The 22,628-nt window shown below is 56.3% G+C and overlaps 1 protein-coding gene across 2 annotated transcripts in view; it reads right to left on the bottom strand.

Annotated features, from left to right (window-relative positions):
• CAMKK2 (calcium/calmodulin dependent protein kinase kinase 2) overlaps window positions 1–19,968 on the bottom strand; it is a 40,135-nt gene extending 20,167 nt beyond the window's left edge. For both annotated transcript variants that reach the window (XM_075533793.1, XM_075533794.1), the window contains exons 1-7: window positions 19,842–19,968; window positions 4,544–5,020; window positions 3,901–3,948; window positions 3,179–3,232; window positions 2,610–2,661; window positions 1,426–1,559; window positions 504–540 (exon numbers count right to left, since the gene is read on the bottom strand). In XM_075533793.1, the coding sequence (XP_075389908.1) occupies window positions 504–540; window positions 1,426–1,559; window positions 2,610–2,661; window positions 3,179–3,232; window positions 3,901–3,948; window positions 4,544–4,957 (739 nt within the window). In that variant the 5' untranslated portion in view covers window positions 4,958–5,020; window positions 19,842–19,968. The remainder of the gene's footprint in view (window positions 1–503; window positions 541–1,425; window positions 1,560–2,609; window positions 2,662–3,178; window positions 3,233–3,900; window positions 3,949–4,543; window positions 5,021–19,841) is intronic.
• Between the last annotated feature and the right edge of the window lie 2,660 nt (window positions 19,969–22,628).

Raw genomic sequence — 22,628 nt, 5'->3', positions numbered from 1 at the left:
GGACTGGAGAGAATCCATCTCTGGAGAGAATCCATCTCAGTGGATTTAAGCCAGCTTCTCTCTCTCTCTCTCTCTCTCTCACACACACACACACACACACACACACACACACACACACACACTCCTCTCTCTCACTCACTCTGTACAGCAGCCCTAGAAAGTTAAAACACATCTTTCTGTTCCAACTAGAATATCAGCTTCCTGAGAGGTGGGGCTTGCTCTTTCTTGCCTACCTGTGCACCCTCAGTGCCCAGAAGGGTGGCTAGCATGTACAAGGTACTCGATAAATATTTGAAAACTAATAAATAGGAGACTCGGGTTAAACTAAAAAACCTCCCTTCCACTTCTTGCTTCAAACCAGGACTCTGGTCTCTGAGGCGTCCCCATGGAGATCCAGCAGGACCCAGGGAGGGAAGGGCTGGACCAGGTGGCTGCCTCAAGGGCCCTGGGCTTGGGCCCCCACGGGTGGTTAAGAGTGGTAGACAGAAGGGCAGAGCTCTTACCCATATACAGATGGTCCTCATTGGGGTCATCCAGGACCTGCAGACAGAGACAAGGAGGGGGAGAGAGCGTGGTGAGAAGGGGCAGAGGCAGCTCCCTGACACGGTGGCCAGGAGTCTGTGTTCCCATGTTAGGAGGACGGGAAGGGAAAGGGAGAACACACCCTAGAGTCTGGGATCCAAACGGCCACCTGGGAAACAAGCACCTCCTCACCCCCCATCTTAAAGACCCCTGAACCCCCAGAAATGATGTGACAAAAAGGGAGGTGCCGGGACCAGTGGCCCTGGAAGCCGATTTTGACTCCCAGCTCTTCAGAATAGAACTGTGTTCCACGGAGTTCCCGGGGCTGATCTTACTGGAGTGGTGCACCAGGCCTTTCTTCCAAGGCACCTTTGGGTGCACGCCTCCCTGTCACCTCGTCAAGTTAGCAGCTGAGTGTGTCAGTCACGTGCACCACCCAGGGGCGCAGGGCACGTGGTGGGACTCATAGAAGAGCGTTAGGCCTGTAGGCAGGCTCATGCCGGCCGGCTGGGGAGAGGGAGGAAGCAGGGTCCCCTCCACCCCCCACCCCCACCCCCCATAGCCAGAGGTTTCCTTCCCTCGCAACAGGGCAATGGTGGCTGTCAACGCCTGAGTACGCCTACTGAGGGGCTGTTTGTTGAGCACAAGTGTGGCAGGAAGAGAATGAGCCCTGGAGTCAGACAGAAAGGGGTGAAGGGCAGGCCACGCATTCCGCTGAGCCTTAACGTTTGCCCCTCTGAAGTGGGGGTCATGAAGGAGGGCCCAGGAGGGGTGAGGCAGGCGTACAGGAAGTCACAGGAAGTAAGAAGGGCCCTGCTCCTGGAAGGTGGCTGTGGACTTGGCTCTTCCTGGGGTCCAGCCTCTGGGTGTCAGCCTTCCTCCCCCGGGCCTCGGGCTGCTCACCTCCACCAGCTTCACCACATTGGGGTGGTCCAGCTTCTTGAGGATGGCAATTTCCTGGTACACCTGCTCAATGGGGCCCCGGGGCTGGATGCAGCCCCCTGGGGCTGGCCGGGTGCCTCGGGGAGGGGGCCGGCCTGGAGGAGACACGGAAATTTCCACAGGAAAAAAAGAGAAAAGATTTTTTTTTTGGAGATATAATGCACATATCATCATGATGACACATTTTAGTTTCTTCACAAGGCTGGACATTCATCACCATAATCTACTTCCAGAACACGTTGGCACAGTAAGAAGACACTTTGTATCCACTAGCAGTCAGTCCATATCCCCTCCACCCCAGGCCCTGTAACTGCTCATCTGGACATTCCATAAGGAGCCCTGGAGTCGTGGAGGGCCAGGCGTTGGCCTGCTGGCCACAAGGTTGGTGGTTCACACCCACCTGCCACTCCTTGGGCGAAAGATGAGGCTGTCTGCTCCCACAAGACAGTGCCTCCTGAGGGCCCCCGTGCGTGGGAGCCACTCCGTGACAGGGGATGTGTTTGGGTTTAGACATGTCCTATCATGGAGTTGGCTGTGGCTTCGTCTACTCAGTATGTTTCCAGGGGTTCACCCGGGTCATCTTACGTGTAACTCCTTTGTATTGAAGGGGAAAAAAAAACACTGACCTCAAGCTGATCCTGACTCAGGGCGCTCCTGTGGAGGGGTGCTGAGACTAAATCTTTATGGGAGCAGAGAGCCTCGCCTGTCTCCCACTGACTTTGAGGTTAGCAGCCCAGAGCTTGCCCCCACAGCCCCACCAGACCATGTCTGATTCTTTTAGGTGATGGGCAGTTGGGTTGTCCCCCATCGGGGTCTTCTGGCTCGTGCACCTGCACGTACGCATTTCGGAGCGGAACTGCAGGGGCAGGTGGACACACGTCTGCTCTGAGGAACTGCCCGGCTGCTCTCCTCTATTGGATATTTTTACTGGATGCCTATACAAGCTCCAAGACGTATCGTCAGAGGATGCTTGATCAAGGATCTCAGCAGGAGCCCGGTGATATCTTGGGGGTATCCACCCATAGCTCGCTCCTCCCAGCCACCCAGCACAAGGCCTCCAGGGGCCACCGTTTAGTGGGCTCTATCTACCCTGTCTCCCCCAGGATCCTGCCCCGAGAACCAAGGCCCCGGGCCCCCAGACTCACGCGGAAAGCCTGCCTGCCGGATCAGCTTCTTTTTGGACAGCACCTTCATTGCCTGTGAGAGAAAAGGCCCCGTGCTCGGGTTAGCAGAGTGAGGAGGGCAGGGTAGTGGCAGGTTCCCCCCGACCCGTGGTGCCCACCCGGGGCAATACGGGGAGCTGGTAAGGCCATCAGAGCCGGAGAAACGTGAGTGTGAGGGGATGGCTGCCTGGTGTACACCTGGTTTACAAACTGAGGTTACATCATTGCCTTAGGTTACAGAGTCAGGATCTGAACCCTCTTCCGACTGACTGAGGTCTGAGGGCAATGCACCCCGCCCACATACACTGTGCTGCAGCTGTCGGGGATGGAGACACCACGCAGCCAGTGGGCATACGACATGCTTGTTTCATCTGCCCGTTGCCCACCCGCTGAGGGAACACCTCCTCCTCCCTCCCATACACAAGGACGTGGCAATGGGGCGAGACCACGGCTAGGGCAGCTTCTCCGAAGCCGAGGGCTGGGAATGAGGCTTTTTCTCTGGGCTGAATGGGATGGGACGGGGTGGGGTGGGGTGGAATAGGGCGACTCACATAGTAGGTGTTGTCATTTTCATTGTAGGCCAACTTGACCACGCCGTAGGAGCCCTAGATGAAGGGAAATGCCCATGACATGCTAGCTACACGTTAAGGTCTGCAAAATGAGGACACCCCACCCCCACCCTCACCACCATATGGGTGGCTAATGGGAGCCCACTGGCCAGGTCTGGCCTGCACTGGTAGTTGGCTGGACTCACAAAGTTTGGACAAAGTCCGAATTAGTTGCCCAGATTGAACAACAGGAAGATTTCATTAAAAAAAAAAAAAATCTGGATCCCCAGCTCCTTTGAGTGAAACAGCAAGAACTGGTGGTAGGGAACCCTGGCTTCCAGTGGGTAAAACTGTTTGCCACAGACTTCACCACTCCCTATCGTCTTACCCCAGCCTGCTTCCTCACTTCCTGTGACTCACTGGTCTACATGGGCACTTGAATTTTTGTCCCCTTCCCTGTCCTGATACTGCCCACTAGGGAAGTATCCCCCTGGGGAAGAAAAATCCACCTCAATATAGCCATCTCCATGGAGACATGTGATTTCCCTGGAAGCTTTCGTAGAAACACGCTGGATTTTAGAAATCAAATAAAACCACCACCAGGCCAGGACCAAGCTCTCCTACGCTGGCCCCGGGGCTCCTCCCCAACGTCTGCCAGGTCCCTCCTGGGTATCTTAGGCATCCCAGGGGGGTGTGGAAAGCAGTCGGGGCCCGGGGTTAGCTACCTTTCCAATTTCATCCTTCAGCGTGTACTGATTTAGCTGTACGCAGTCCTGGGAGAAGGCAGAGGAGACACGGGAAACGCAACATGAGTTAGCAGCAAGCGAGCGAGACTTTTCACTAGCCACCCACTCCCAGGCCATCAGGAGCCAAATAAAAACCAAGAACACCCTTAGTCCCCTGGAATCCGACTCAGGTGCCCCCTCCCCCACCCCACCCGGGGCGCTCAGTCCCCTCCCTTCTAACTTCAATGGTTCTGCTTCTTTGTGTACTTCAAGAAAAGGCCATCCTACAGCGTGAACTCCTTTCAAAAAGCTCCTTTTCCTCTGGTAAGGCATGCCCGGGAGTGAGCCCCTCGAGGGCCATGTGCCAGCCGCCGTGGTCCTGCGTAGCCGCACCACGCTGTGCAGCACTGACCGCTAGTTCTAGAACGTTCCCACTGGAGACCATCATCCATTCAGCAGTGACTGCTGTCTCCCAGCTTCCCCATCGAGCCCCAGGTTGTCTTCTGGTCCCCACCCTGTGTCACCGCCCTAATCAATCGTTGTACCAGATTCCTTTCTTGGGGTCCGCTCCTGAAGAGCCCAGCTTCCTAAGGAACCATGCCAGGGGGGGCGGGGGGGGGAGGTACGGGGCGGGCTCACGCACCTGCATGCCTGTGATAGAGACGTGGTGGGACTCCACCGTGGGCCTGCGAGGTAGCCGGGGCGAGGACTGTGGGGACCCTACGGGCGAGTGGGGCAGCACTGGGCAGACGCAGCGCCCATTCATGTCCACGTTGCCGCTGGCTGCCAGGCCGCCCTGAGACCGTTCCTGCAGGGACAGCTTGCGGCTGGTGAGCTGGGGCCTGGGGGCCTGGAGGGGTGCCTCTCGGTCACACTCGGTGACCACGATGAAGGACTCCATGCCCAGACGCAGGCTCAAAGTCGAGAGGCCCTGCAGGGCCTCACAGGGCTTCTGGGCTTCCCTGCTGCTGCTGCCGCTGCCGGCGCCCCCACCCCCCAGCTCATCCTGGGGGGCGGCCTGGTCTTCACTGGGCTGGCTAGAGATGCATGATGACATGGTGTTCTCAAAGACCTCATCCAGTACACGGGGGTGCTCCCGTCTGCATGCTCCTAGGGCCACCTGCAGAGAGAAGTCACTCGCTACGCTAGGCTCAGGGGCAGGGGTGACAGGAACCCCTTTCCCCTTGGCTGTTTGACACCCCACCAAAAAAATCCTGTAAACCACAATGCGATTTGACCCCAAGTCTCTACAATACTACACTCTGCATATCCTTTCTCTTAAGAGACACCCTCTCGTGCCGCCCAATCCACTCTCTCTGCTTCACACCCTATCAAGGATTCTAAACACAAGTGCCTAGAAAACAGAAGAAAAATGAGGCTCGACTCTCACTCACTCACTCACTCACTCACTCACTCACTCTCTCTCTCACCCTCACTCACTCACTCACTAAAAAAAACCACACACACAAAAAAAAGACAAATGAGGCTCACGGGCAAGAGATGACAGCCTGGGAAACTCTCTGGGGCCTGTTCTACTGTGTCCTACAGGGTTATGCCGAGTCAGAATTAACTCGGCAGTATTGGGTTTGGTTTGTGAATCTTTGTAGAAACAGACCACCAGGCCTTTCTTCCACGGCACTGCTGGGTGGGTCTGGACACCAACCTTTGGTTAGCGGCTCGTAGCTACCTCCCAGGACCGCCAAATGCCTGCCGACGCCAAGTATAAGCAACCATAGCCCTCGAGCAAGCCCTACCGAGGGCAAGCTACCCACAGCTCAAGCCAACTGTTGTGAAGCAAGGGATGGGGCTAGGATCGCCTGAGCTTCACATTTCCCCTCCAAAAAGAGACCCCAACTCTGGGATATTAGGCGTACCTCCTGATTTTTAAACTAGTAAGTATTCGTACTTCCACTGCCTGTCAGGGTTCCCTCCTGGTGGCCGGTGTGTTGCTGTGGTCGTAGGAGAGTCACGCCGCCAGTACCACAGGGGTCTCCCAGGCGGAGAGGTGTTGGTGGAACTTCCAGACAAAGAGAGACTAGGAAGCAAGACCTGGATACTAGTCAACAAAGCGCCCCTAGATCTCAGTAGAATCTCGTGCTCTGAGCCCTTTATGTCAGAAAAGGCATCCAAGATCCACCCGGTTCCCAACAGCCGACTCAAACACAGCAGTACATGTGGAAATGGCATGGGGACAGGCAACATTTGGTTCAGTGCCACTTCGTCACCAATGGGTGGCGGCCAACTCAATGACGATGAGCAATTATTCCAAATACCGTGGCCTGCAGCAGCAGACCAGTAAGAAGGGGAGCCCCTTACCTCAGCACGGACGCAGGCAGGGCTGTCCAGTTTACAAAGCCTCTAGCACACACCAGCACAACCACACCACCCCGAGGTCACTGGTTTGCTTACTGCCACCAGGCTAAAAGCAGGGAAACTGAGGCTCAAGAGGGCGAAAGGGGGCTTGTCTGAAGCCAACACCACCCCCCCAAGCAGTCCAGGCTAGCCCTCAGGTCAGTGGTCCTCCATCAAGGAGCAAGGGCTCGGGAGTCTTGTGTGAGGAAAGCGCCCACCGCCCCACCCCCACCTACCCACACACTCTAAGAATGTATGAGGGGGGCTTCAAAACATTCGTGGGAAAATGGGATACAAAAATCAACAAGTCTGAGGGGGTACTGGAAAGAACAAAATGGAATTTTCCCACACGCATGTTGAAGTCCCCCGTGTGCGCCAGGGGTGTTGGTGATGTCTGAAAGCCAGGCTGGAGGCATAGCTGTGAATCAAATGCTTCCCTATGTTTCCTGGCACCACCGCCGGACGGCAGGCAAAACAATGGGTTACCAAAGACTGGCAGCCCTCAGAAAGCCCAAGGTAGAATTGCCATAGAACGCGGCAATTCCACTCCTGGGCAGTGACCCCTGGGGACTGAAATCGTCTGCCCTCAGAGACACGGGCACACGAATGTTTCTAGCAGGATCTGTCCTAACAGTTGAAAAGCAGAAAGAACCCCAAATGTCCATCAGCAGACAGGGGGATCCGCCCCGTCCGTGTGGGCTGTTCATAGAGGGGAGAATGGGTCAGCCGGAGACCCGGCCCACTCACCCCTGCAAGGACATGGATGAACCTTGAAGATTTGCTGCTGAGGGAAAGCAGCCAGTTACAGAAGGCCACCTGTGGCCTTCCTCCGCTTCAGTGACAAGCCCAGAACGGGCCAGACCGGAGAGGCCGAGCGAAGAGTGGTGGCCGCTGTCTTGCGGGGATGCCAGTGTTCTGAATTACATCGAGGTGGCGGCTGCACACCTTGGCCAAGGCAGGAAACGCCAGGGAATTGCACCCTTTCACGTGAGGGCTGCTTTGAGTCAAGAAACAACTTCCTCCCTCTCTCAGACATACTGGGAACCGCAGGCTCCTGAGTTTCACAAATTCTTCTCGACAAATGTCATGGAGGCTCCAGGAGTGCAGGAAGCCCACCGAGGCCGCAGACCAAGAAGGGCTCTCGCCGGTGCCAGGAAAACACTGGGCACCACATGGTAAAGATTCCAGGACTGGGCAAAGTGACGCCTCTAGATGTAGCTGGGTGGGAGAGGGGGGAGGGAGAGGAGGGAAAAGCCTGATGGGAGCAGCAAGCTGGCGCCCACTGGGGACCCGGTCTAAGGAGTGCCCAACGGCCTGGAAAGGCCTCCTGAAAGTGAGCACACCACCCCAGCCCTGGGCACGACGGCGACCAGAGACTCCACAGCAGAGGAACGTGCGAGGACTCCGGTCACGGAGGCGGTCGATGGACGCACTGCTCAAGTTCACCCGTCGGAATGCGGTTGCTGGGCACCTCAGAACCCCTTCAGACTCGGGGAGACGCTGTGTGACACAGGAGAACTTCCCCACAGGGTTTCCTGAAGCTGTCGTCATTACAGGATGTCATCTTTCTGCCAGGAAGTCATTCAGTGGGTTCGAACCACTAACCTTGCGGGTAAGCAGCTGAGTGCTGAAACCCTGTGCCACAAGGCTGCTTTCCTATCAGAAAGGGGTCGTAGTGACAGCACTCAGCTGTCCAGGTCTCTGGCGATGGGGAAGAGGCTCCCCTCCGGCACGGCTGGTGGGAGGAAGATCTGGAAGCACCCGAGGGAGGGAAGTGCGTACGCTAACAAAGCTTGCGTGCCCACATCCTCTGATTTGGCAACGCCGTACCTTGGCATTTATTCAACTGGACCAGCTAACGCAGGACGACAAGGACGTATGCACAAGATAATTCCGGTGGCGTGGTTTCCAATAATCATTCCCTGAGGACTGAATAAAAAAAATGAAGTACATCCGCCTGGGAGAAAAAGATGCATTTGTTTACAGAGCCAGGCAGCTCTCTGTGTCCTAATATGAATTAGCTCCCAGGCATCCTGCCTCCCCGGTGGCCTGATCTTCCTCCCTGAGCTGCCCCTGCCAGAGTGGAAGGAGTCCCTAAAAAGACATCCTAGCCTGGCCGTGCCTGAGGAATAGTCAATGGATGAGTCTCTCTTGCCAACGGAAAAGCAATTGCTTATCGACTTCGACGGCAGACCAAGGACACCAAGCCAAATGCCCCGGGAAAGCAGCCTTTCAGCAGTCTCCTTGGCCAGCTGGTGTCTGGCCAAGCCCCCCCTGCTCTTGGTCCCTGAGGTCTGGGGAAGACGGAGGAGGAACACACAGGCGGCGGCCGGCCAGGGTGGCTGAGTCTCAGGCCCCAGTACCCAGCCTCTGCTACACAGGCCCCGTAAAACCAGCCCAGAATCCTCTGACTGCCAGTGTTTGGAAGGCTAATTTAGGGTTCCGACCCAGAAGGAGCTGGTCAATGCTGAAACCAACAGCCTCCCCCCACCCACCCCCAAAAAACACCCTCACAGAAGCACCACCTTGCAGAGCAGCAAAGGCAAACGTCCACATGAACCCCAACAGTGTTAACAGCAATGGGGCAAACTGCTCAGCCCGCTGCGAGGGGGCTGCCGGGGCAGGGGTGTCCCTGCTGAGCTGAATCTTCCCCAAGGCACCAGGAGTCCAGGACCCAACACCTCAAGCCCCAGCCAGAGTCCCAGTCTGAGCAGAGCCCCACCACGCCTCCACAGCACCCCCACCGAGCCCCCCTCCCCGGTCAGAGGGAGCCTAAACAGATGGGAACCACCAGATCCTTCCTGGAGCAGATGGGCGGGCTCCGGGCCAGGGTGCGGGAAGGGCTCCTTCCCCTGCCAGGAAGCCAAGTGACAGGGCCCTCTAGGAAACTGCTTGCTGCTTCCTGGGGGCCGCTTCCGCGGGCACCTGCCCCCAAGTGCCCTGCTCCTGGCCCAAGGCACCCTTGGGAGCAGCACAGAAGCACGAGGCTTTGGGCGTGCCAGGGTCCCCTGAGGTTGCCCTGTCCCAGGCTGCATGGGGCAACAAAGGGGCCAGAAATAGCTCCAAGGACCCCAGCCAAGGCTGGGGCAGCGTCTGCCTGCGGAAAACAGGGCTCCACCAGTCGCTTCCTCCCCCACAGGAGGACACTGAGGCCCAGGCAGTTTCTAGAAGACATGCTAGAGACCTACTGTGTGCTGGGCTGAGCTGGAGAGGGCAAAGGGTACGGTCGGCGTGCTGGTTGGATAGGGACTGGTGGAACCCTGGGACGCTGGCCTTAATACCACTCCTTGGGTCTGTAACCCAACTCATGCCCACAGCTCAATTCCCAGCAAAAGGTGAATGGATTGCTGGCTTTTCTGCTCTATGAACCTTCCCTCGAGTCACACCTTTTGAAAATGTGTGCACCCACATACGTGTGTGCGCAAAAAAAAGGGGGGGGGAAGTAGGGGGCGGGGTAGGTGTGCTAACCAGGTTTTTTTTCCATTGGGAATTCTGGGATTTGGAGAACAATGTCTCTGCTGCTGATGAACTTGGCAGAAGCACTCGCGTGGACCTACCAGGCTTTGGGAGGAGGCTGTTTCAGAATGAAGCCAACCCAGGCCGAAAGGAAGCAACAGGGTGAAGGTCTGAGACTCGGGTGCTGCGCCTGGATCCAGCCGTGGGGCCCACAGGGGCCACTACCGAGCCTTTTAGTCTTAAGCCCAGTTCGCCATTGGTTTTCTGACGAGGTGAAGACTCCTCCACCAAGCTCCCAGTCAGAGGTTTAGTCCCCGACTGCCGAAGGTTCCCTCCCGTCAGTGCAGGCCACGCCGCCCACCACGGCCCCTGACAAATGGGTAGCCTTCACCCTGATGGGCACAAGCCTTTTTCCCCTCACATGAAAGACAAAGGAAATCCGGGCTGGGGGAGGGACACCCTGGTAGGGCAGAAACTGGCGAGAGGAGCATCTACTAGTAGGTGGGGGCACAGAGCTAACAAGGACGCGTACAACAAGGGGCAGCGTGTTCTAAAGCTGATGGTGGTGACAGCTGCACGGCTGTCTCTCGGGAGCTTTAAGACCAAGACCCTGAGTCGTATGACACGTAAACGATGTCAATGAACTGTTAAAACTACATGAAAGGTTAAAAAGAGGTGGCACACCTTGAATCTGCGTTGATCTCGAGGCTTGGTTTGACTGGAAAAAAAAATGTGAGGAAGCCACTGGGAGGCTAGTTCCTGATGCTGAAGGCCAGGCGGGGACATACCTAGGTTAGAGACCTGCCTCGTCACCTCTTCCTGCCTTGAACACTGAGCAATCCCCGTGGAACTAACTGTGCAGTAGAGGCCTAGTGGCAGCAGGACTCCCTCCGCCAGCCCACGAGGAGAGGGCCAAACCAAACACCCAACTCACAGCGACCCTGGAAAGGCACACCCGCCCCTGTGGGTTTCCCGGACGGCAACTCTTCACGGGACTGACACCTCCGTCTTCCTCCACCTCCTAACCACTGCGCCTCCGGCTTCAGGCTTCGTAGGCCATTGGGATTTCTGTTACGGCGACTCGATCCTGTCTGTGTTCAAGGGAAAAGTCCTAACGATAGGTTGCTAAGTGGAGGTGGCCAATGAAGCTCGCTCTACAAAGGAAAAGACAGCAGTCGACCTAAAACCAAATCTCCTATAGGAGCTGTGGCTGCAGTTCTCCCTGATGGAGACTGGTCCAAGCCAGTCTTTCCAGGGCTTACCCACAGCAGGGGCTCTTCCAAGCGCGGACAGGTATAAGAACCCCAGTTAAGCAGGTCCTGCTAGGACCTCTGTCTCACCAGTGAGGAAACTGAGGCACAGAGCGCCCGAGTGACTTGTGTAGGACCCACAACTTGCCCACCATGCGAGCAAGGAACCAACTTGCTTTCAGAGGGTACTGTCTCCTCCAGAGAACAAGGTGATTAGGGCTTCCGCTCTCGGCCGTACCCCAAACTTTCCTTAGCGGTGCAGCCTTTGGGGAGCGGTACAGAGCAAAATGTGCTGGGGTACACGTGCACACAGACTCACAGACCGTGCTGTTGCCAAGAAAGGGCTCCGGAGGTGCTCCATTCAGGCCACTTGATTTGCCTCCATTTAATAACAGTAGCTTTTATTGATCTTCCTCAACATCTTATGTCCTGGGAGGTCTCCTTCACAGAATCACATTCAGAACCTGAGATCCTGGCTTACTGACCGGTGTCCTAAGAACGCACGCAGGCACGCACACTGAGGCAGCTGTCCTGGCTCACCTGGGAATGGCTGCAGACAAGGTGGGTGAGGTTAAGAGACCTCACCCAGCAGGTTGGTGGCTCAGCCGGAACTAGAACCAGGTATCCTGGGCCCTACCGCGCGCCCCGTGCCAGTCCCTCTATCCCTCCAGGTGCCTTCACGGAGAAACCGCACCTCATTCTGGCTATTTGGCCAGCCTTGACTGTCTGATACCTTCTTGGGTGGCTCTTGCTACTTTGTGGGGACATACCAGAGAAAGGCTACCCAGCCTGGAAAGGAGCGAGGGAGAGAGAGAACGTGGGTTACACAGGTGTATCTACAGGTATGGGAGAAAGGTCGAAAACATCAACTACCTGGCTCCCAGGACTCCTAGGCCGCACCTCTTCCCTGACATTAGGAGGTGATGCTGGGTTGAACTCCCCGCCCTTGGGCACCAGCACACAGCAACACCAGCTGAGGGGGCCAAGCCTCACACCTGGACCCCACACTTGGCACCCAGCAGGGAGGACTATCAGGACCAGCCTCTGTAAAAACAGAAGGCAAAACCCAGCACCCTTTCAGAACCTCCAAAGGAAGCGGTCTTGCGCTCACCCCCTGACCCCACTTGCCACCCAAAGAGCTGGTTCCTCATTGAACTTCTCCATCTACAACCTGATCTGGGCACCGCCAGCCAGGCCCCTTCCTTGCCCACTCAGGTCCTTCCCATGCTGTCCCAGGGGCACGGGCCAAGCCCTGGGACCTCTGGCGTGTCCCCTCATTTCCTCAGGGTCCCCGTCCACCCCGGGGCTCCAGGTTGGAATGTGCCCTTTTATCTCTGCCACTGCCATCCTCACCACTATTTCTAGAAGCCGTAAGATAAAAAAAGGCAACATAAAAATAGTTGTTGGGCAGCTTTCTGTGGGGGTGGGGGTGGGCGCACAGTGGAATGTGAGAGCGCTTCTCCTCCTGCGAAGGGACAGGATGCAAAGTTCCCTTTGCTTCTGGCCCCTATGGGCTCCCTGACATCCATCTGGAGGCTTAGGAGTTCTGGGGGGAGTCCCAGTATCCTCGGGGCTGCTTGTGGGGGGTTGAAAGTGTGCTAAGTGAGGTTTCTGGGGCCAGAGCTCAGTTGGAGCCCTGTCTCCACCCTCTCCTGGCCTCCTGCCAGCAGGCCCCAAATGCACCAATCACAACCCCAAAAGCAACAAAACTTGGGCTTCTCCCTAAATGTCTCCGAATTGGGAAAATGATTCAGAAGGCAAGACCACAAAACAACCAAAAACTGGCAGCTGGCAGAGCTCAGGTTCCATTTTAGTCCCTGGTGTGTGCACACACACACCATACATTCCCGCTCCCAGGGCCCTGAGGGCCCAAAGGACTCCCCACCCACACACCCACGCCCCACCCTGCACTGGCTTGACTTCTCTTTAGGACGGTGTCCAGTCAGGGGAGAACGAAAAAAATAAGAAACAGGAATCCGAATGCGTTGATGTTACCAAATGACACACCTGAAACTGTTGATTTGGCTACATACATTTTTATACCCACCACCAAACACACACACACACAGATTGGGGGGGGGGGCGGAGAGGTGTGAACTTCTCCTTCAGAAGGGAGAACCACTGGGAAACTATTTTCCAGTCACGAGCTCCTAGAGGAGGGGGCAGGGCCGCAAGGAAAGAGGCCTCCCTGGACAGCAAGCGGAGTGGGGGGCAGGGGCGCTCAGGATGAGAAGGTGTACCTCTCTCTCTCTCTTTTTTTTTTTTAAATGAAAACGCCTCCCCCCTCCCCAGGGGAGGGAGCTGTGGACAAGGGGAAGCATATTTTTGTGTGCGTAAAAACATTTCAGTTACTGTACTTCAGTTTTATGTCAGTTGTCCTTCAGTTGGCCCTGACCCATGGTGATCCATAGCACATGGCGCGGGAATCCAACCCAGGTCTCCTGCACTGGAGGAGAGCATTCTACCACAAGGCCACCCCTGGGCCCAGCAGCTTTCTGTTGTCTGGAGCTGCTCAACTCAGTATCGAGTCACAGTGACCCCACAGGGCTGTGCCCAGCTGTCCCGTAAGGTTTCTAGGCTGTAATCTTTATGAAGGCAGCTCTCCAGAAAGTTCTGCCGTGGAGTCCCTCCAAAAAAAAAAAAAACAAACGAAACCTTCACTGCCATGGAGTTGATGCCAACTCACAGTGGCCCTGCAGGCCTATAGGACAGGGCGGAACAGCGTCTGTGAGTTGTTCTGAGATGGCAGCTCTGCACAGGAGTTGGAAGCCCGTCTTTCTCCCACGGAGCGGCTGGTGATTTTGAACTACTGGCCTTGTGGACCGCAGCCCAACGCGTAACCACTATCCTACCAGGGGTGGCACCCCTGGGTTGGTTCAAACCATCAGCCTTTCTGCCAACAGCCAAGTACTTAACTATTATTATTATTAATTATGGTAAAGACTGTATAACATAATGTTGCCTATATAATATAATGTTGCCATTTCAACATTTCTCACGGGTACCACTTGACAGACTATGCACTCCCGTGGAACAGAATGACTCCCTGCGGCCCTACAGCACAGACTAGAACCGTCCCACAGGGCTGTAAATCTTTCTCCCGAAGAACAGCTAGCTGGTGGGCTCAAAACGCTCACCTTCTGGTCAGCAGCCCAGCACTAAACCCACGGTGCCACCAGGGAGCCTGATGTGCAATTTAGTCATATCGGACTGTACAGCAGCCGTTAACATGGTCATTTCCATGTTTGTCCATCACGCTGAACAGAAGAGCTCTGTTCTTCGCCAAGCTCAGGAGTAAGACCCATGGAAAAATGAACGTGGACATTCAGAGAACGCCGGCCCAGTGCGGAGAGCACAGCCACCGCAACTGGACAATACGTATACCCAAGCCGGGAGCGGGGCCTGCTTGGCCGTGTGCGCTCTCCCGGAAAATACCAGACACGGCTGTTTCTGATCGCACCCACCCATCACCCCAAGACCAGGCGAACTAGCTGGTGCTCGGCTACCACTATCGACGGCTCTGAAAAGGTGCCCACGAGAAGATCCTGGCTCAAGGGGGAGGAAAACGTGGAGCAAAGCCCACATTTTAAGAGAGACCAGGCTTACCGGTCAGCCAGACGGCTGGGCCCCCTACACGATGGCCCTTCGCACCATCAGCTGCAGTCAGCCCGTGTTAGAAGAATGGGCCATTAAGATAAAAAGGCAGCATTCGTCCCAGGGCAACGCGCAGAGGGAGAAGACAGGAGGAGGACAGGCAGGGAGGACGGGGATCAGTGACGGTCCACTGAAGGGACTGTAATGCAGGAGCTGAAGTGAAATGCATATAAACCATCGGAAGGAAAAGTGAGTCTGCTCCGTAAACCCTTCACCGGGCTCACACCAACACGCTAAAATCGACCGTTTTAAAACGCCAGCTGGCCATGTGCAGACGGCGATCTCCCCTCCGGACCCCGTGTGTGCACGGAGCTCCTCTCGGCTGGTGCTCTGCGCACGTCCCCCTGGCCATTGCTGCAACAGCCCTCTGAGCGGCCGGGTGGCTCTGAGTGGCCGCGGGGCTGCAGCCGGGGCTGTCTGGTGAAGCTGGCGCTCCTCTACCGATTGACTTCCCTGGACAGAGCCTCACAAACCCGGGGGGTGGGCGGGGGGCTGTGAGACTGGCCCTCAGGCACTACCTGGCTCTGCCAGGCCTCATCCGTTTCCCACAGCTGACCAGGTGGGTAGGGGTGGGGGGTACACCCTAAAACTAGGCTCAGGAAGCTGCCCTCCAGATGATTCCTGGAACCATCGGTCCGCTGCAAGATCCTGCTGGTGGAGCGACCTTATCCAGGTGCCCACCATGACCTAACAGGGAGGGGCTCTTGAGAAAACCCACTGCCACAGAGCTGAGTCTATTCGGAGGCAGCTCCACCCTGCCTCCCGCGGAGACCGGGTGAAACTTCTCCAGAGGGTTTCGGAAGCTGTCAACTTGACGTTGAGGACTGAGGTGCACCTGAGCCAAGGCACGAGATTCACCACCCTTCAGAGGCAGGTGAGAGTTGGGTAATGAATGCGGAAGCCGGTGCATTTGAGTGTACACTGTCGGGGACTGATGCCCAGAGCATCCCAGACTGCCCAAAGAACAAACACGTCTGTCTGTCTGTCTGTCTGTCTGTCTGTCTGTCTGTCTGTCTGACTGTGAAGAAGTACAGCCAGTGTGCTTCGTGGAAGCGAGGCTAGGGTGACTTCGTCTCACCGACGCTGGACATGTTGTCAGGAGAAGCCGGTCTCTGGAAAAGAACGTCCCACTTGGCTAAGTGGAAGGTCAGCGAGACAAACTGACTGACACAGGGGCCGCAACAACGGGTGTCCAGATAAAAATGATTCTGAGGGTGCGGCAGGGTGGGGCCGGGTTTTACTCTGTGGTGCGCAGGGTGACGTGGTCGGAAATGCCTCAGCAGCATCTGCCGATCACCACAATGACCATGATCTTGATGGGCTGCCTCCTGTTTTTTTGTGGAGCAGCTGGGGGCTCAAGCTATAGACCGCACTACTCACACACTGCACCCCCAAGTGTCCCATTAGGAAAGCAGGAACACCTGAGGGGGGAAAATCCATCAGAACATGGCCTTCTGACTCAAAGGAAACTCTGAAGCGGCATCTGCCCCCAGTCACCGGAATCCAGGCGGGAAATGGGAACCAGATGCTTTCAGCAGCTGCCGGGAGAAGGCAATATGCTGGGAGAGGAAGAAGGTTCCGGATGACCCTGCACGAGTGACCTAGCGCCTCTCTGGGCCCCTCTATCAAATAAATGGGTTCATGCTCGGGTAAAAGATGACTTTGTGGGCCAAGTTAAAATTGAAGCCCCACTGTCGTGGAAATCCAGGCGACTCTTCAACCTTGCCAGAGAGATGCCCTCACATCCACCAGCTGTGGCCACCCCCCAAAGCTGAAGTTCTGGGACACCCCCCCTGTAAACTGAAGTTCTCCAGGAGAAAAATCAATCCCTGACAAAATCCTAAGGGTGGGGCCTGGGTGACTGCAGAAAACTCCATCTACCCAATCTACCCGCCCAACCCCCTGCTCAACGCCATCCCAGCTCTGCTTCCTAACCCATCCTTCAAGGCGCAGCCCAAGCAGGCGCCTGCTCCAGGCAACCTTCCAGAGTCACGCAGCCAAACCGATCTCCTCAGAATACCTTGCTGCGTTTGTCTTCCTCGGGCCCCAGGCTGCTGCTCAGCCTCAGCCACATTCACTGCCACCGAGCCAATGCCAACTAGTTGTGACCCCAGAGGACCAAGTACAACTATCTCTGCGTTTCAGAAACTTTAATTCTTCTCAGGAGCAGGCAGCCTCATCTTTCTCCGGTGGAGCAGCTAGTGGATTTGAACTGCTGACCTGGCTGGCGGATAGCAGCTTCATGATTTGCTAGCTGCTGGTGGATTTGAACTCGACCTGGCGAATAGTGCCCACCACACTGCCAGGGCCCCTTCAGCTGGCATTGAGGGCACGGCAAATAGTTTGGGTGTGGGCCTGGCCTGTTAGTGGGACAATCGGCCTCCCTGGCTCCTGCCCACCACAAGTCAGGAGCGCAGCAGAGTCCTGACAACCAGAGTCGCCCCCACACTTTTCCAGAAACTCCTCAGGAGAGAGGCCCGCCCCTGATGAGAACTACTGCATGGTGATTAAGGAATATATTTGGTTCCCAGCCACTAACGACCTGAGGGCAGAGACAAGTCCCAGTCCCTCTGCTCCAGCACCTCAGAGGCCCTCAGAGCTCACGACCTCTGACGGACCCAAGCTCCAGAACAGGCAGTAAAGCTCCAAGGCCAGCCATATAATACTGAGCACGTTCCCAAAGCAGTCTATAAAATGGGCTATCCGGTAGCACCACGGCGGAGCTGCAGCGAGCCTCAGTTCCCTCATCTCTAGAATGGGAATGAAGATCTCTGCCTCCTAAGGGTTTTGTTAGTGTTGTTGTTGTTTATCCTGTTATTGTTGAGAGCACACGTAGCAAAGCACACACTTATCAACACTTCCTGCCTGTACAGTTCGGCCGCCGTGATGACATTCTTCGTGTTGCACAAGCATCCCTCCCCCACTGTCCCCTCAGGTCCCTACATTATCTTTCAGTTTGATCCCAGATACCAAACCATCCACCCTGACTCTTAGCACCCCTATATGATGGAGTAGAGCTGCCCTCTAGGGCTGCCTGGGTTATGACCGCCACATCGTTCTCCCACGGAGCCACTGATGGGCTTGAATGCCGCCGTTCAGCTTTACCACAACACCCACACCAGGGTCCTTCGCTCCCACACAGATAACCCTCCCCTCGGGGCAGACGATAATGCGCAAGGCAGACATCCATTACTGGTTACGCTCAACTACCATTGGGCTTTCAGAAGACTTCCAGGGAGTGTTTTGGCTTCAGCCTGAAAGACGCGCTCAGGGACTAGTGTCTGTGATTCTCCCCTCTCCATTCCTCCAGAAAGTCCGGAGTCTATGACATTTTGAATTCCTCTACATTCCTCCCTGCTCTGACCAGACTTCATCTACACTACAGCATCGTGGCTCAGTGTCTGGCCACAGCAGCCAGGCACCATCTACTTCTGGTACTACAGGCACTTGTTCATGGAGGCAATTAGCAGCAACTCCTCTTCCTCCTCCTCCTCCTCCAGGCAAGTAAGAGTCCAAATATTGTACCTTGGGTTACCTCTTCCCAGCTTTTAAGATGGCATAAGGTCTTAATACATATTAACAAAACAATGCAAGCAGAAATAGCACAGTATCGGGACACAGCAATCAAACTACTCCCATCAAATTTGTTGCAAATCATAGTGACCCTCAGGTTGCTGAGTGCAAGCCGGTGGGTTCCAATCCAACAGTGCCACCAGGGCAAGAACTCAATAAATGTTGGCCACGAACATCACCGAGCCACAAACATGCTCAGCTGCTAACGGAGAGGCTGATGGTTTGACTGGATCCAGAGGCGCTTAGGAAGAAAGGCCTGGCAATCTGCTGAAAACTCATCTATTGAAAAAGGTACGGAGCTCAGTCCTACTCTGGCACACATGGGTCGGGATGGTTCAAAGGCACTGTGGCTGCTGTGACTACCAGTCCAAGTTGGGAGCTCATCGAACGCCTGTTCTTTTTTAGCATAAAATTATGCTGACCCCTTATCCCCAAAATTTCTACGTCAGAGTAAGAGATTTCAAACAGCAGTCTGAGTGGAAGCTGAGTTTCTGTAACATGCATGCTGCTTGTTCTGAAATTGCACCTTTGTAGGAGAATGAAGCTAGCACTGCAAATGCTATTTCCCCCTATGGAACCAAGAACTACCATCTTCTCTGACCCCTGGGGATTGCTGGGGCGTGGGGAGGTAAAAACAGCACTGCCCAAGTTGTGGGCACTACCAGCGTTCAGGGGACAAGAAGTTTGGGATTCCTGGAACCACGAGGCTGAGGAAGGTAAGAGATGCCTCTAAGGAGAGGGACAGGCAGGTCCCACCCCAGGACACAGCAGGTGCCTCTTCTGTTGATGCCACTCAGATGGCTCTGGAAACGCCAACCAGCCTTCACCTCCTGCAGGAGCTGGAGTAGGTGCAACCTCTGCAGAGCCAAGTGCAAGCAGCCAGGGCAGGGGGCTGGGCTGTGAAAACACCCACTTCCCAAACTGGGCAGTGAGCGGGGGTAGGAGCCAGGGATAGCTCCAGGCTGGTGCAGGCAACAGGGCTGGGCCCCCGCATTCTGGAGTCAAGCAGGATAGGGTGCCTCCCGCTGCATTCCTGACAGACTGCAGCCCCGGGTGATTTAGGTCAGAAAGGACCCAGCCGGGCGACTCAGACTGCGAGCCGCCAGACTGCGAGCCGGGAGCTGGGGAAAACGGAGGGTCAGCAGAGACACCCCCCACCCCACCCCCAGTTCCCACAACTGTAGGGTCTAAGGTTCCGCCGCCTGAAGTCCTACCCACAGGGGCCTGGGTTTGCCCCCAGAATAAGGTGCAGGTGGGAAGGCAGCTCCCCAGTGTTAGGAGTCCACACCTGTCACACAAGAAGGGGTGGGCCTAGTCTGCCTCCCACATCCTTCCCTGCCCCGGCCCCAATGACAACGGTTCCAAACTCGGGCACTGCTCATGCCACTCAAACCGGGCGCGGCCCAGGCCATGCCGAGGTCCACAGTGCTCCAGGGACGCGGGGGAAGGGGCTCCCGGGGCCGCGTCCCCCCCTCCCCACGTGGCGGGGCGTGGGGCGGCGCACGTGGGGTCTCCGCGGCGGAGGAGCCCGGGACCAGCCTCTGGGCTTTGTCTCCAGTTCGGGCGCTGGTCCCCGGCCCGAAAGGGCCAGGGCGTCCAGGGCTGCGGTCGCCGCCACCTCCACCCGCGGCCGGGCCCTGCTCCTTGCCGGCTCACCTGGCTCCGCGCCGCCACCGCCTCCCGCGCCGGGCGCCCCCGGCTCCGCTCGGCGCGGCCACGCGCGGCTCCTCCGCGCACCCGGCGGCGGGGGCGGGACCGACGCGACGGCGCCCGGGGCGGCGCGGGGATTGGCCGCCGCGGCGCGTGCCCGCCCGTGCGCGCCCCCGTGCCGTCGGAACGGGCCTCGCGCCGGCGGAGGGAGGGGGGCGGAGGGAGCAGAGTGGGAGGGGCCGGGAAAGGGCCGGGCGGGAGCGCGGGGACCTGCTGGGCACCAGCCCGGCGCGCACCTGCCAGGCTTCCTCCCCGCCCCAACCGCGAGGGACACGGCCTCCGCGGCCGCCCAGCCGGTAGCGCTCGCTTTGTGGAGTTCACAGCGGGGGCGACGCGCGTCTCGGAAAGTTCTTCGAGCCAGGGCGGGGGAGTCCAGGGTCCCGTTGGGGGGTCTGCTCACACTCGGCTGCTGCCTCCCCCACCCACCCACTCACCCCCGCCGTGGCTTCGACTAGAGCCAGGATAGCCACTCATTCGGGGAACCCCCTTCCGCCCCCTCACCCACCCCACCCTACCGGGACACACCCAACCACACTGGCTCTAATGAAGGTCTGCCTCCCCCACACCCCTGAAGACTTTAGGATTCGCTCACTCTGCCCTAGTCTCCCTCCTGAGTAAAAGGGTGGAGTCGGATACAAGTGAACAGGGGCCGCCCTGCCCACAACCCTTGGGCCCACCCCACCCCAGTGGACCATTACCCTACACTCTGCCAAGCTGCCGAAGAGAGAACTCCAGCGCCTAAGCCCAGGGTCCAGTGCCGCTTGTCAACTGGGTGGATTTCCTCCCGTGGTTCTGCAGAGACAATCAAACAGTACAGAGGTCCTGTAAGAAGCCCTGGCTGTGCTTGTCACTGAGCTCCCGTAAACTCGTGACAGTAAACACTGAAAAGGCCCAAAGGCGTTAGTCACTGGATGGAGCAGCATGTTGTTGTTAGGTGTTGGGCGTGGCAGCCCGCATGGGCAAGAGAACAAAGTGCTCAGGCTGGCGCCATCCTCTCATCGTGAAGTCTGAGGCTTTTGTGGCAGCCGCTGTGTCAATTCATCTTATTGAGAGACTTCTTTTTTTCTGAACCCTCTACTACTTCACCAAGCATGATGACGTCCTTCTCCAGGGACTGTCCCTCCTGGTCCTATGTCCAAAGCGAGTGCTTCTAGGGAGCATTCTGGCTGTACTTCCTCTGGTAGTACATGGTACTTTCAGTCTTCCTTGGCAACACCATCATGCGAAAGCTCCCGTTCTTTTCCGGACTTCTTTATTGTCTAGTTGTCACACGGCTTGGGTCAGGCCCCCATACAGTAGTGGAAAGGAGTGTGCGAGAGCTGGAGGAGATCCCCAAAACAAGGGTGAGTGAGAAAGTTGCAGGAAAGCGTAAGATGCACACTGTTTCTTAACCCCACGCAGTATTGATTGTTCAGGGATATCCAGTATGGAAACGTGTTTTAAAAGTCCAAGGGTACACTGAAGGCAGACCTGCCGACCACAGGGAAGGAAACGGGCAGGGAGCTTAAGGAATGTTGTACAGTTTGGGTGCCACAGAAGAAAGGCCTGGTGACTGGCTTTGACAAAGGTGACAGCCAAGAGAGCCCTAAGGATGGGGTCAGACTCGACTGGACAGCAAGAGGTTTGGCTTTGGGGTCGGGTGTTCAGTAAGAAAAGTTAGCGGTGCCCATACAAAGCCAAGGTTCATTTATTCCTAGGATTCCCATGATCTGGGCCCTCGTGGACCTTCCCTTTCTAATCTAAAGCAAGGACTGGAACAGGTGTCTGATGGTCGGCCACTATCTTCCCATTTCTTGACTTGACTCATCCCTTTTGACTGTGCCCCACGGGGCTGTCAGGACTCTACAGAGGCAGATTGGCACATCTTTCTCCCCACAGTGGCAGGTGGGTTCTGTTTACAGCTGAGAACTTAACCGCTGCCCCTCCTGGAACACATGGGTAGGTACCCCAACCCAAAGCTTTCATTCATATACCCTCAGCACCGTGGTTCTGGAGTCGGACCTAGTTTGAATCCCAGCTTCGCAATTTACCAATTCAGTGGCCCTGGGTGAATTGACTTAATCTCTCGGTGTGAGGTTCAAAGGCGATCGAATTGTTAGCTTACCTGCCTTTCTGCTTACTTAACCCACTTAGCTTTGTTAGCGTGAAAGCTTAGCGCCAGGCCTGCCACGTGGGCGTTCAAGTGATGCTACTATGAAGACACCCAGCACAGAGCTATCACCCCCAGCAGCGGCGCGTCTTCCTGATTAAAGACCATCAGAATCGAGACGAAAAATCATGTTGCCTTCACTGCGGCAGGAACCGTCCCACTCAGGGAAACCATGTTCTTCTTAGATATCAAATTAAGTCTTCGAGGTGCCCTTTGTGTTTCCTCCCCCATAAATACCAGAAAAAGAGAGGGGGAAAAAATCCTATTCTAAGCAAATAGCCCCTGTTGTCTTGACAACACAGATTGCCAAGAAAATAAGCAAACAAAACATCTGAGTCTTATTTTTAAAGAACACTTGAAGAGTGAAGGGAGGGCTGAGAAGGCGTTCAGACTCTCCCTGACTGGGCCACCACTGCCAGCTCCTGCACGCACGGTGCTGTGCTCCATTCTCTGGGATGGTCTGTCACCTGAACCTTGCAGAAACAAAAGCAGCAAGACCCATCACCCTGATGTACTTGCTTTCGTGACCCCCATCTCTCCCACTCAACGGGACCGCAGAAAGCCAACAAGGGGGAGAGAGAACA

The sequence above is a fragment of the Tenrec ecaudatus genome, chromosome 16 (assembly GCF_050624435.1).
Source record: "Tenrec ecaudatus isolate mTenEca1 chromosome 16, mTenEca1.hap1, whole genome shotgun sequence".
Taxonomy (NCBI): Eukaryota; Metazoa; Chordata; class Mammalia; order Afrosoricida; family Tenrecidae; genus Tenrec; species Tenrec ecaudatus.
This window is presented reverse-complemented; position numbering and strand designations above follow the sequence as displayed.